Below are 15,000 nucleotides of genomic sequence, written 5' to 3'. Positions count from 1 at the left end.
GTCCCCGTATCGCCTTCCCTGGTTTTTTCTCCTCCTACTTCTCCAACAGGCCATCTTTACCCATGTTACCTGTTGATTGTTTCATAAGGGCTATTTGCCAGTTTTCCTTAGACAGTGTTCCTCGTCTTTCCTCAGCCACAGATACTCTCCATTTCATCCAGTCATCTCATGTTCTTAACCCTTTCCTCTTTTACTAATCTCCTCTTTACTTCATTTCCTCTCCCTCTTTACCCTTTTCACTACCATGCTATCCTATAATGCTGTATAACCTAAGACATCTAACAAATTTTATCCTAATCATTAACTCATTTTTACCCTATTTCGCCACATTACTCTACCATAGTGCTGTATGATCTTTAATGTCTAGCACATTTATTTGTTTTTAACCATTAATCTTTAACCAGTAACCATCTTTCTTACATATTTATGTGCACAACACCATTAAGGTACTTTGATCTGTCAGTTAATGCTTTATTGTGACATCAGCAGTTTTTCATGATTTTAGAAAGAAAAGAAGGCATAGCTAAGCATGCTAAATATACAAGAAAATCTCAGAAATTTTGTGCATATGCAGTTTCAGGTTATGTTTGTAAGCCCTGCAGTGCAGTCGTAGCATTCTCGTCTAACAATCTTGCTGACATGGATTCAGTTCCCACACTGCCAGCGGATGGTAAATCTGGCCATTCCTTACACACAGGGGGCAGTTTAGAAGCACAATAAACAGACAACCATAATTTAACAGGAGTCACAAGAGTCTGTTACACCAAACCCTGAATTATTATTATTATTATTATTATTTACATTCCAGTTTTTAACTTAAATTTTCATAAATTTTTGTATATTATGATTGGTCTTTTGTAGGATTTGCAATATATCACACTAAAGGGGCTCCGCCACTGGATGTTCCACAGGTACAAGTGACAAAACCACTTTAATTTCTTTCTTCCTTTCTTCTTATACTCTCAGAGTAATAGAACCTCTTTCTTCCAGACTGAGTACTCTTGGACAGCAAATATGGAACCAGAGGGAGAAGGTCCTCTCGCCGTTGTTCCTGCATCAGGCGACCAGCAAGGGACTGGAGAGGCTGAAGCTGCAGATGCTCCTGAAGATGAAGGGATTTTCTTACCAGCCAAGCCTGACGCAACATTGGACAACCAAGGAGAGCAGGAACTAGAATCCAAAAGAAATGAAGAAGATGAATCAGATACGAAGTCCATGACAATTGTCTCGGATGACGACAGCGATGTTGACACAAAGAATATAATAACTTCTAGTAGGAGAAGAAAAGCCATTCTCTCGGATGATGAAGATTCTAATTCACTTTCTTCACGTCCTGTTAGTAAAGGTTTCCTTAGCAGTGATGAAGAACAGGAAGAAGAGAAGGATTTAGACAAGAAATCCAAGAGTACAAAAACAAAGAGGATTGTGCAAAGGATTGGCTCTGATAGTGATGACAGTGAATCTGAGATTTTCCCAAGGAACGCTTCTGATCAGCCAGCAGTAGCCATTGTAAGAGAACACAGTAGAGCTGTAATGTTGGCATGGACTAGATTATGGGTTCTAAAACTAGGGTTTCCCAAGTCATAGGAGTATGTAGGAGGGCTTTAGGATGTACAAGTATGACTAACAAAATTGTATAGACAAAAGGTTAAGGTTTTCTTTAGAATATATTTTGAGTTTGACCTCATATATAATATATATCTATTTAAAATGAAATTGTATTTATACACAGTTATTCTATTTTCACTTCGGGTTACATTTCACTGACCTTAAAGGTCAGGGTACTTAGTAGGTAAAAGTTTTAGAATTTACACCATTGTCGGATTCTTTATGCTTCAGTGAAAGTTATTTTAAAGCTTATAAAAAATGTTACCATTCCATTTAAGAACTGTTTTTTGTAAAGTAAATCCAAGTGTATTTATTTTGTAACTGGAAGGAATTTTATCAGAAGAAAATCTTTCCAGAAACCATACAAGTACAACAGTGATCTGTTTGATGCTGAGCTGACAGATGAAGATGAGCCAAAAGCTAAGGTTGGGGAAAGCCTCTCTCCCCCACGGCCACAGTATTCAGATGACGAGAATGAGAGTAGTGCAGTCACTAGCAAGAAAAAGAAGGTAAGAGTTGCATGTGGAATAAGTAGTGGCAGAAAAAGTATCTCATAATCCAAGTTGTTAGTCACATATTAACCCAATATTCCTGGGTAAAAAAAAAGTTTGGCAAGTGGATATGATAGCAGTATCTTCCTATTTCTTTTTCATCATCAATGACAACTCCAGCCCATCATGATCATTTACATTCTTTTTTCTTTGTCTTAAATTCTCAAGAAATCATTGAAATTTCATATCCAGAACAGTGTTTCTATTAACCTTAGTTTCATTAATCTTTCTTAGAAAAAAGGTCCATCTTTGAAAGAGAGGCAACAGGAAGTTATGGACATACATAGTGAAACCCAACGAATGGTGCGTGATTCCCAGATATCTCTACCCTATCACAGGCCCAAGCAGAGAACTCTGGCAGAATTTCTAGAAAGGTAAACCTAGTAAGAAGTTATAATGTGGCCTTCACACTTTACACAATGGTAAAGGTTAATAAACTTCCATCGTGTGCATTCTGGAATTCTGATGGTAAATAACTTGGGATGTTTACGAGCTCCATATTGCCAGAATATAGTTCAGGTTTGCTAATCACTGTTATAATGTTAAGCTTAAATGCCATACCATCACACCATGATCATTATTCCTCCTCTCCCCCCTCCTTGTGCTCCTCTTCCCCCTGGTCATGCTTCTCTTGCCCTCCTCATGCTCCTCCTCCTCCTCCTCCTCCTCTTTCCCCTCCTCCTCCTCTTTCCCCTCCTCCTCCTCTTCCTCTTTCCCCTCCTCCTCCTCCTCCTCTTCTTCCCCTTCCTCCTCCTCCTCCTCCTCTTCATCTTCCTCCTCCTCTTTCCCCCTATCTTCCGCCTCCTAATCTTGATCCTCTTTCTTTTCATCCTCATCTTCAGTTGAATTTGTCTGAACAAATAATACTTTATAATTGCCAGCCAATTCTTGCTGAATGATTGATGTATATCCCCTTATTAATTTTATTTATGGCTTTCAATTTTTTCTCTTTCATTTAGAGGAGTTTTCTTTTATATTTGTATTTTATAGTAATGATATATATTTTTCCATCATAATTTTACAAAGATTGGTTAATTTGTATCTAATAATTCAGGTAATTCTAAAGTTTTGCTCTTGTGTTACAGGTAGAAATTTCTTGTAAAGGAAGTTACTGATACTTGCTTTTTTTTTCTTCTTTCTTTTCATATCCTTTAGACGGAAGAAAGTTGCACCTTCACTGAGTCTCAAACACGGCAGCTTGAAGATGAGTATGCGAGATATGGCAACATTAAAGTAAGATTGCTTTTAGTTTTTGAAATCTGACAGTGAATATAGCAAGACTTTTGTATTTTCACTATTATTTGTTGTTTTTATACAAAAGCTGGAAAATGGGTCTACTGTATATCCATTATTTTATGAAGTACTTTCTTGCAATTTCAAGGAGTTATGTATGAACCTCTTCAATAGCAATGCATTCTTTCATTTAGGTTGTTAGAAGAAAAGAAAAAGGAAGTTGAAGAATTTTACAAATCAGACTCTGATCAAGAGGACCCGGAAGACAGAGACTGGACTCCAGGGAACAATCCTGATGGAGACCAGGCAGGTCAGGATAAAGAAATGGATAAGGAAATGGAAACTCAGCTTCCTCCCCAGGCTGGTAGTAATGAAGATCTTCCAGACATATCTCAGAATGTTGGCACCCCTGAAGAAGGCAAGACTGATAATGCTGAGGATTCTTCAATGCAAGTAGATAAGGAAGCTCACCCTGATATGGGAACCATGGTAGGGGAATCCACAAAGAAGAATGTAGATGACTCAGGTATTCAGAGTGGGGCTTCATCTTCTGCTGAGGACTCTCAGCCAGATCAGGATGTGGTAATGGAAGACGTTACACATGGTGCAAAGGATGCTCAAGATGATGAACTTGAAATAGAGGAATATCTTCCTAAAGCTGCAACAGAAGAAAAAGACAGTCTTGAAATAATTTCATCAGACCCAAAAAGCCCCCAAAACTCTGAGGCAAAGAGTGGAAAGAAGATTGAAACTCCCAAATTAAATCTTCTTGCATCAAAATTGCCAGACTTGGACCTAAACAAGATCACAAAGACAACCCCAAAGTTAAGTCTTGGAAATGACTGTGACTTCATTGATCTGGATGAAGAACCGACTGTAACACCAAAGAACTCAGGATTGAATGAGCTGATGAATCGCTTTGTTCGACATTCCAATACAAAGAGGAAACCGGTAGATAAGCAGCAAGTGAATTTAAGGTATGTTGTAAAGATATAAAGTTTTTCCAAATTCAGGAGTAAAACAAATTTGACAAAGAAAACTTAATTCTTGTGTTAAGGACAGATGTATGCTACTTGTGATTATATGGGTTAAGCTCAACCCTAATCCACCTGAAACTTAATGTGACATGCAATGGAGAAACCTGCACCTGCTGACATTGGGAATGCAAGTTTTCTCCTCCTCCTCCTCCTCCTATTTACATATAGATGACTATAGAAGTACCTAGTCACCAAGGACTCAGTTAGGAGTCCTACTTGACCTCATCTGTTTATACCATTAGTTCACTTTTTGGAAAGAAACATTTTTATATCTGTTACTATTACTTTTGATAACATTATGATAATAATCATAATTATGTTAATAGTAACATAAGAGATAATGATAGCAATAAGAATATTTCTTTTCTAGAAAATTAACTAATGGGATAAACAGTTCAGATGTTATTCAACATCAAAGTGCGCAAGATGGGAGTTGATGTATTTGTTTGTATCTTCATCAGAAAATCATATATTTCTAATGGAGATATAATCAAAATGCACCAAATACACCTCTTACACTGTGAAATTATTCACAATCATTCATATTTCTTTCTGGATTAGTCATAATTAACATTCAGAGGTTAGGTATGCCTAGTAATTGACTTCATAGTGACAAAGCTCTACTGAAGCCATCTGTGAGTAGCAAAAGAATTATGCCTTGCTAGAGTCAGTGTTATAGGTTTTTTGGGCTGTGCTGGGGTCCCAGAGGCACCATTTGGTGTCTTGTAAACATTTATAAGAAATATATATGATGAATGTGCTAAACTTAGGCTCAGAAATATTCAGGATTTAAAGACGTACAATTTTTATCAGTTATATTTTTTATATCTTTTAGTGTTGTATCAAAGGAGAAGGGTGAGGATGGCTCGGAAAAGCTTGTATCATCCAACATTATTGTGAATCTCGATGCTGAAGATGAGGATATGGTGAGTTTTACATATTTCCTCAAACTGTCTACAAATTGATTCAAGAAAATGATGAAGAAATATAATCAGTACTAAATCTCATCCCATAGTATTATAGAAGGCTAAGAGCATGTTTAACATGGATTTCTTCTTTTTAGCCAACTGAAACTGTCCCTGGAGCACGTCATATGTCCCTTAAAACCGCTCTCCAAGCAAAAATCAGGGAACAGCGAGAACGAGAGAGAGTACGGAGAGTTAAGGAGCGGCAGTTCATGGAGTCTGAGCAAGTCATAGAAGGTGAGTATTAGACATATTAGGTATGCCTCACCAATTCAGCTGTTTGAGTTCAGTTTTATTAATAACATATGAAATGGTTGAGATCATGCATGGGAAATGAGATACATTAGCCAGTCACCATCATTAAACCATGATCCTTATCCAAGTAGTAATGTTAGAAAGTAGAAAAAGGTATTCAAGTTTTGTTGTTTTTTAGTCAGGACTATAGGTAAGATCAAGTAACAAAATCACCAAAATAAAACTGCAATGGGCAGTTCATATATATAGCACCAATGAGTGAAATCGCAGCCCTTGACAAAGTTGTGCACTGCTAGTTTAGTGATTTCAATAATTGAATCTGCATTTCCATAGCTTTTGTTACCAAAACTGAAAAAAGAACCCTTTGATAAGCATATTCCTAACCAAAAGCTGTCAAACATCCATTGACACCTGTTGTCTGGGCTAAATAGGAACCATCAATGAAGTGTTGATAGCTGCTTGGAAAATTTATTATCCAAGTCATCAATGAATATCAATATCATCTATAGTTCAAATTGTTTTTTTCTGTAATATTTATTCACCATTTCAAATTACAGTGATTATAAAATGATTTTCCTTAAGAAGTTGGGGGAGGATCAAAACGAAACAACTTGATGTAATATAACAGATTTTTTCTTCATTTTTTCCGGGGATGGCATATACGAACATGCTGTGGCTATTATTGATTTAGTTTATTTATAGTGTTTACAATGGCTTCACAAGTGCTTAGTCACCAAGGAGTCAGTCACTAGTCCTCCCTATTTCACCTTTTAACCCTAATTTACTTTTTGGCGGCTGAGTGCCAGTGGAGCTATCTGTGTTGAGACAAGTCACAAAACAAAATTACAGGGAATGTTACATGTTTCCTGGTAGCATTGAATTAAAATGTTAGTTCATAAATTTTCAAATTCTTATTACCATATTTTTTAGTACCTGTTTAGTGTGTATTTGTGTTTCATTAGTTGAAAATCACTGATATACATTGTATATTGTTAGTTGCAACATTATTTGGAAATGACAGATTCACTGATGTATGTATTTCATGATGAAAAGATTACCAAGACGATGGACCTTTCCTGGATGAGGAAAAGGAGTTTACTGACCAGAGCGACACAGACTGTGAGTCCGAGCCCGAAGAAAATGACATCATCATCAAGGATAAGAAGCGCAAGAAGAGCAAATATCTGGATGAAGAGGCTGAAGATGACGATGAAGAAGAGGATGATGAAGCTAATGCAGATGAGGAAGAGGATGAAGAGGGTGATGATGATAATGATGATGGAGGAAAGTAAGTAGAAGTCATGCTCATGACTTTTTGATATTCATGTACACATTTTGATGATCAGTTTGAGAGGGAAAAATTACACGTAACCAGAAGTTGCCAACTAGACTTGAAGAAATGTTTAGAGAGAAAAAAAAAAAAAAATATATATATATATATATATATATATATATATATATATATATATATATATATATATATATATATATATATTTATATTTATATATATATATATATATATATTATATATATATATATATTTATATATATATATATATATAATATATATATATATATATAAATATATATATATATATTATATATATATATATATTTATATATATATATATATATTATATATATATATATATAAATATATATATATATATAATATATATATATATATATATATATATATATATATATATATATATATATATATATATATATATATATATTTATATATATATATATATATATATATATTTATATATATATATTTATATATATATATATATATATATATATATATATATATATATATATATATATAAAGTTATATTGTATGTTATGCTAGAGCTAGGAATTAGAACTTCTACTTTACTAAAGAATTTGATCTCATAGGATTTCAAAAGGCAGTTAGAGCATATAGTAGAGCTGGTCTTATTACATTATATTTATTTTGTTAGTGTTCTCCATTAACCCACTTATGACGGTTGTCACATATGAGATACCTGGAAAAAATAAACAGTACCGGGCGTCCCGCCGGTGTGACGCTAGATTGGAGCTTGCTCTTTGATTTTGTTGCTTGTGGCGGGCAGCGTGTGGGCAGGTTCCCGGACTTGCCTGCGTGCTGATTTTGAAGCAGTCCAGAAAATATTATTTTCGGCTTGAAAATGTATCGTCCCTAGTGGGTTAAATGGTTAAATGTATAGTTGTAATTGCACATATGCAAGTGTGTGTTTTTAGCATTGTTACAAAATTCAGGATATATCAAAAATGTACTTAATGATTTTTAAATGAAGTAATGATGACTTGCAGCATTTACTTCTGTTTGAACTGTATTTTCACTAGTTTGTTCATTTTCACCGATTCTTGGCCAGTGATATATTCAGATCTTTTATATAAGTTCTTTTTTAATTGTTTAATTTAGTCATGAATTTTTCTAATTTTATTTTTGGACTAATTTCGATGTTTTCTCTGTTTGTAATCCTACAAATGTGGAAGTACTTAAAGTAATGCCTTATATCTCCATAGTCAAGAAGCAGAGGATGATGACAGCAATGATACCGTGGAGCTACCCAGCACTCGCAAGAGGATAATCATGGATGATAAAGATGAGGATAGTGATGGAGACCACTTGAAGTTACAGTGGGAAGAGTCAGAAGATATTAATGCTCAGGTCAAGTCCAAATCACTCATTGAAGGCTTGACACGTACAAACACAGAGGACCTCTTTGCCTCACAGTCTAAAAAAAGTGAGTGCTTTACTTATTTGCAGTGCGTGAAAAGAAATGAAATTTGTACTATGATAGATTTTTGGGCTAGATTTATACGTTTAAGAAGGCCAGTTATCTTTGCGTGTAGTTTATTTAGCAAGGTTTATATTGATCCTTTTTTAAGGGACCATACAGTGGTTTATATGGATTTTGTGAAAATATTGCCAAATGTTAGTGAAAGTCCACTGGCTCATGTTTGCCAACTTAACCCCCTGGATCCGGTTTCAATGGTTACGTAAGTGGCCAGCATCCCAGACATGCAGTGTGTAGGCCGGGTGCACACGAGCACCCATGAGCGGTGACAAGACTCTGTGCCTCCCCTTTGAGAACTTATTTTGTGAAAACTTTTTTAGGTATAATAAGGTGCAAAAAAAATCATACTAGAAAAATTAGCACATTATATAGCATCTTCTCTTTCAAGACTGCAAAAACAAGCAGCTGTAGGTTATGAAAAAGCTGCTATGAAATGGCACATGTTTCACAAGCAAGATGTTACTTTAATTTATTCCAATAGCCATATCTCCAATCTGGAAACCTTTTACTAGAATTGTAAAAATAATTTATAAAGATTAAAAACCACAGAGCATTATGAATTTTAAGGTTACTTATTCACAGTGGAGATAAATGCAATGTTGTTAGACAGTGAATATTGCTCAAGCTGGAGGCTTCTGCTGCTTAAGACTCAAATTCTCTTGTTCTGTCTTTTATCTGAAGTGGTTATTCATTTTGATGTCCTCCTTCAGATTTTTGCTTAGGCTTGATGTAGTTCAAATCCCAAGGACAAGTGATGTTGCCTGAATGCCTTGCTCTTTCCTCATCTTCCCAGTTTCTAGAGCAGCTTTTGTCCCCTGCTCAGGACTCTTGTAAGGTTTTCTTCACATGTGCAGTTCTTGTGGTATCTTAAGATTAAATCTAAATTCACAGAAAATGTTCAGCAATCCAGTGACAAAGTGACACACCCACTGTCACTCTAGATACCAGAAGACAATGTTGTTCCCAATTCAGGAAACTACAAAGAATATTTTTTATAAATGGGTTGATTAAAAAAAAAAAAAAGTAATAATGTTAATACACACACAAAAGAGAGATAGAAAGATAGTGTCTAGAGACACATGCAGGTGTGGTTTCAACATATGGATTGACCAAATGCATGTAAATTCAGTGAGGGTGTTTCTAAGGGAAGGGGTGATTTTGAAATGTGTTTTACTTTTTCATGTATAGATTGTCCCTTAAATAACTATAGTGAAAATATTTTTTGAGTTAATAATCTGGTATTTGATGAAGAAGTCAGAAAAAAACAAAAGGAACTATTTAAGAAAGTCTGATAAATTATTAGCCAATAGTTTTGTGGAATTGTGCTGTTTTCAGTGTTACTGACCATTACTTATCTTGATTTTAGTGGACTCACTGGACAAAGATGCAAGCATTACATCCATGGATTCAAGTTTTGAATTTTTTGGATCTGTCATCCCTGGCCATCAGCCAGGTGGTGGACTACGCCGCAGTGGAGAGAGCATGCCCAATGAAAATGATGGTGAAACTGCTTTCCTTACTCCATTAACTAAAACTAAATCTGGCAGTTTCAGTAGTGTTGGGGTAAGTAGAGCCCCATTTCCAGGTATCTGAAAAATGTCCTCATTACAGAAATCTTTGGTACATCTTTTATGCATCATTTATACAAATCTTCATATCTGTTACCACTAATAACTGTTCCTCCCTCTTTTCAGCGAGATCGTGACTTAAGCCTTCCCATAGAAAACTCTCAGGATCTCTTTATATCATCAGCACCACATAGTGCTCCTGGCTCTCCCTCCACAGAAGGTCCAAATCTTCACCTTACCCCAATAGAAGACTCCCAGTTTGGCCCTCAAGAAACGCACAAAGAAGCTAACCCTATGGCCAAGCTGAAGTTGGATTTCACAGGCATAGAGGGTTCCCAAGATGGAGACGAACTGATTGGGCTTTGTTCTGGACAGTTTACTGGTAGGATTATATGGGCTTTCAATACCTTGCAAAATGTTTTGAAGCAGAAAGTATGAATATAATGTTACTTTTATCTTATTGAAACAAATATATTTACATTAGAAAAAGAGAGAGACCTATCGGCTGCCAAATTTGTTATAAGAAAGGTTATTTATTAATTAAGTATGAATACTAAAAGAAACAAACAAACAAAAAAGATGATGATGGAAATATGGATCATTTTGTAACAAACCCATGGTATCATTTGTCACTATTTTTATGATATGCAGGAAATCCATAGTAGTTAAATGCAGCCTTATTCTGTTTAAGAACATCATATATCTGACTGATTATTTGTATGTCGCATTGGAATTCAGTGTATGCAGCATGATTAAAATGTATAAAGTATTTTATATACAACAATTTTACACAAAATTTGATAAATAGATCTCTCACTACCGCCCTCTTTTCATTCTTTATATGTTACATCTCCAACCTCAGGTGAGAGATACAAGAGAGTTGACAAATCTAGAAAAGGTAAAAATGAGAATCAATATCTTCACAGTACAACAGGTGTATTTTACTAGTTTTAATATATCTTCATCAGAATTACATGTATTTCTGATGAAGATATATTCAAAACCAGTCAAATACAATTCTTGCATTGTGAAGATATTCATACCTTTTCTGTAAGAGAAGGGAGTGATAGGAGATTTAAAAAAGGGACTAAATTTTTTATTTTAATTAATAACAGACTAACTACCAGGGCTTGTATGCCAAAACCTAAAAACTGCAAATTCTACAGCTTTTTATTTCATGAAAACTGATAAGACTACAATTCCATCCTAGATTAAAACAAGGTTCAATTGCAGGAAAGGAAGCATCATCAAAGGTAGACCAGTTGTGTGAAGAGGAGTTTGCCCCAACACAGGACATGAACAGCCTCATGGGCCTTTGTTCAGGCACCTTTGGTATGGAAGATAAAGACAGGCCCAATGCCTTTGCTTCGCTTACTGAGTCTCAAGACAAGAAAAATGAGGATGAGGAGGATGAGCTACTTGGTCTGTGCACCGGGAAGTTCACCATGTGAGTTATCTGTGTTTTAGAAATAGTTGCCACTGGGGAGCTTTTTTATCATATAGGACAATGAAACAGGTACTTGTAAGTACATTTTAAATGGTAAGAAGACAATAAGAAAAATTCGGACAGGAGGAGAAATTAATGCCTGAGTAAGTAGACAGTCTTGGGGGAGGGTAGTAGAGGCTGGGTGTTGACAAAGCAGTTATACCGAACAGTAACAAATGTACCAGCTCAAGTTCACATTATCTTTGGATAGGATCATGGGTGTGGATGGGCAAAACTTCTCAGATTTTACAATATACACATGTTCACATTCACAACTACAGCTTTGTGCCTAAAGAATTTGAGCTGTTTGTTGGTCATTACACAGAATACTAAATATAAAGTTTAACAAACCATGGTCTTGTTAAATAGGCATTAAGTTTTAAAGATTGTAGTATCTGCAAAAATCACTGTCCTTGTATACTTATTTATTTTTAAGACCTGTCAGCAGGCACAATCGTAGACTAAATTTACCTATATCTTTTAATATTCTCTGAGACAATTGTGAACTACTCATAATTGTATTATTTGGTTTTCTGGAGGAAGTAAATTTGACACTCTTACTTTCAAGAGTCCTAATAGATTCATTTATAGGTGAATAACAACCTTTTATACAAAGTAATTTGATCATAATCATTTTTATACTTCATACATTTCTATGATTACATAATAAAGACTATAAGTATGATAATGATTGAGAATTGTAACAAGTCCATCATACTGCAACCACATTGTTTCTTATACTTGGCAGGGAAAATGCAAAGAAGTCTATAAATGATGGAAAGGAATCAAATGAAGATGAAGAATCAAAATTGCATTTTGACGATGACAGAACATCCTCACCCGTACCTGAAATGGTAGTATACTCATCAGATGAGGAAGAACCAGAGAGAAGGAAGAAAGTCAAGAAAAGGAAACGAATCTTGGCTTTCTCTGGTAAGTGAGCATATATATGGCCCCTGTGATTTTTTATGATTATTATTGTTGTTTTTGGTATAATTGGTATTATTGTTGTTGATATGATACATATTATTATTGTAGTCATTATTATTGCAACTTATTGTTTCTGCTTTTATTAATACTGTTATAATTTTACCTTATATCATTTACAAGTTCTTTTCAAGGGGTCATCATTTAAATTAAGTACATGCTCTTATTTTTGCATGAAGTTTTACTTGGTTAAATGTTCCATATGTAATGTGATGAGAAATGAAAACAGAACAGTTTTCTTTCTACTGCTTCAATCTTAATATCTATAATTTTAGTTGGACATAAAGTTCCACATATTTGTTGTTGACTTTACACCAGCAACACTTTCTGAGGTGCAGTTATACAAGCAGTTTCCTCATCAACAAAACTTGTAGCCAAGCACTAAAGTCTGCTAATTCCATACATGCCCTGGCCACACTGACCCATCACCCCAGTGTCTTAGGTCAGCACTAATTGAGGAGGCATGCAGAAGCATTGACTTTTATTTGGCAAATGTGAATCAAGAAACCAAAGTGTAGACAGATTTGGGTGTACTCCTGGTTAGCAAAAAGAGAAAGCAGTGTTTATCATGATTTTGACTGCTTAAAAACTCTTTTCACAACACGATCATGTAAACAGAAATGGCAGTGCATCCATAATCTGATGCTGAGATAATCAGTCATTGGACATTGGAATTCATGGGCATTTAATTTTTTCATGCCTTTTTGGCATGCAAAATCTGATGAAAGTTATTTATAATAATTTTCACAGCACTTTTTATAATGAGTAAACTTTTAAAGATCTGCAGTATTACATATATTTCACAAGAGCTTGAATTTATACAATTAAGAATGTGTTTCACTCTCATGGCTCTAATACATACCACCCATTAGATTCTCAAAGTGCAGTACTATAGTGTACACATGTATAAGCAGTGAAAAGAGAAAGGAACAACAATGGTCACAAAGAGGCCCACGTATGCCAGTCTCAACAAACAAGGTTCAGGGGGAATAGGAGGCTGGTTCTTGAAACAGTGCCAAATTTACTGCATGTTATTCACAGCAAAATCATAGAAGGAGACCTGCATTACTTTTCAGTAGAGGATTGGGGTAAGAAAGTAAGGGGAAGGGGGATAGCTGGGTGTGGCTAGATAGAAAATGCTCTACTAAACCAAATTTATTTTGAGTTCATATTTGAAGAAGCCCCATTCGTACCGGGGAAGAAGATGAAAAAGAAAAAAAAAAGAAAAACAATTTGTGCATAATTGATGTACAAATGACAACAGAAAAAAATGTCAAGATCAATTGTTCTAGTTAAAATAGTATATATATTTATGTATGTAGATACATGTGCATATATACATTTTCTTCTTTCTTATTATTATTCTTAAACTTATTCTTATCCACATTCTCATTCATTTTGACCTTGTATTTTGAAGCATTACATGATTTTTGTGTTGAAATATATTAAATGACTAAATGGCTTACAGATGATGAGGATGCACAGGGACCAGTTGAGTACGACGATGAAGAAAATGAAATACCACGTACAACATTCACAGGTTTCAAAGATAAGAGAAAAGGGTATGTATCTCACTGTTTCATTCTTTCTTATTTCTTCTTTACTTTATTACCCCCTGGATACAGAAATCACAGGGCAGAAAATATGGGTTATGGGTGACAAAAGTGGCTAATATCCTAGGTGTGCGGCATGAAGGCTGGGGCGCTGGAACACTCTTGAGCAGTAAATTATTTTGTGTAAATTTTTTTTAGTATTTTTGCTATTTTCCAATGTCTATATTTTATCTGGATTTGCTTTATCCAGATGGTAATAGATTATTTTCCATGCACAGACTCCATATCACTTTATGTAGTAAATATTTCAGCACAAGAAAAAATATGTATGATATTATTATTAACATGTTTATTTGTCATATTTTTTTTAATTTTCAATTTTCTGGAATACAACCTCCATCACTCACAGCGACCAGGAATACGATGCTTAGCATGGAAATGGCTTCCTCCCTGGAGTCGGCACTCTTCCAATCATAGCTTACACACATTACATTCCACATTCATTTATTAATGGGCCAATAATACTCCAAGAGGTTTTTGCACTCATGATAAGTTCACATCACCCAGCCCGCAGCCATTTTATCTGATAACAGCATGTTCATGTCACCCGGCCCATGGTCATTCTCTCCGATGACAGCGTGTTCATGTCACCTGGCCCGCGACCATTTTATCTGATGACAGCATGTTCATGTCACCCGGCCCTCACCCCAAATTTTTCCATGATAGGACAGTCACATCAGCTGGATCATAGGGGTTAATAAATTTGTCAATCTTTTTGCTGGCGTGCCAAGCTAAGGAGACATAACTGAGTTTCACTGCTAATTTTCTTTGAGAGGTACTGGAATAGGGTGAACAGAAATGATCAGGTATGCATATAGTCCATTCAGTCGTAGGTTCCATACCCTCTAGGGTTGTAAGCACATAACAAGTAGTGCTGTTACAC

The 15,000-nt window shown here is 35.2% G+C and overlaps 1 protein-coding gene across 3 annotated transcripts in view; it reads left to right on the top strand.

The window, feature by feature from the left end:
- LOC113814194 (claspin) overlaps nt 1-15,000 on the top strand; it is a 67,877-nt gene that overhangs the window by 44,918 nt on the left and 7,959 nt on the right. For all 3 annotated transcript variants that reach the window (XM_070133123.1, XM_070133124.1, XM_070133125.1), the window contains exons 2-15: nt 991-1,509; nt 1,965-2,117; nt 2,394-2,533; nt 3,315-3,392; nt 3,587-4,369; nt 5,265-5,355; nt 5,493-5,631; nt 6,703-6,937; nt 8,189-8,409; nt 9,830-10,026; nt 10,158-10,413; nt 11,265-11,478; nt 12,266-12,450; nt 13,973-14,066. In XM_070133123.1, coding sequence (XP_069989224.1) covers nt 991-1,509; nt 1,965-2,117; nt 2,394-2,533; nt 3,315-3,392; nt 3,587-4,369; nt 5,265-5,355; nt 5,493-5,631; nt 6,703-6,937; nt 8,189-8,409; nt 9,830-10,026; nt 10,158-10,413; nt 11,265-11,478; nt 12,266-12,450; nt 13,973-14,066 — 3,305 coding nt within the window. The remainder of the gene's footprint in view (nt 1-990; nt 1,510-1,964; nt 2,118-2,393; nt 2,534-3,314; nt 3,393-3,586; nt 4,370-5,264; nt 5,356-5,492; nt 5,632-6,702; nt 6,938-8,188; nt 8,410-9,829; nt 10,027-10,157; nt 10,414-11,264; nt 11,479-12,265; nt 12,451-13,972; nt 14,067-15,000) is intronic.

The sequence above is a fragment of the Penaeus vannamei genome, chromosome 18, assembly GCF_042767895.1.
Source record: "Penaeus vannamei isolate JL-2024 chromosome 18, ASM4276789v1, whole genome shotgun sequence".
In the NCBI taxonomy this organism is placed as follows: domain Eukaryota; kingdom Metazoa; phylum Arthropoda; class Malacostraca; order Decapoda; family Penaeidae; genus Penaeus; species Penaeus vannamei.
This window is presented reverse-complemented; position numbering and strand designations above follow the sequence as displayed.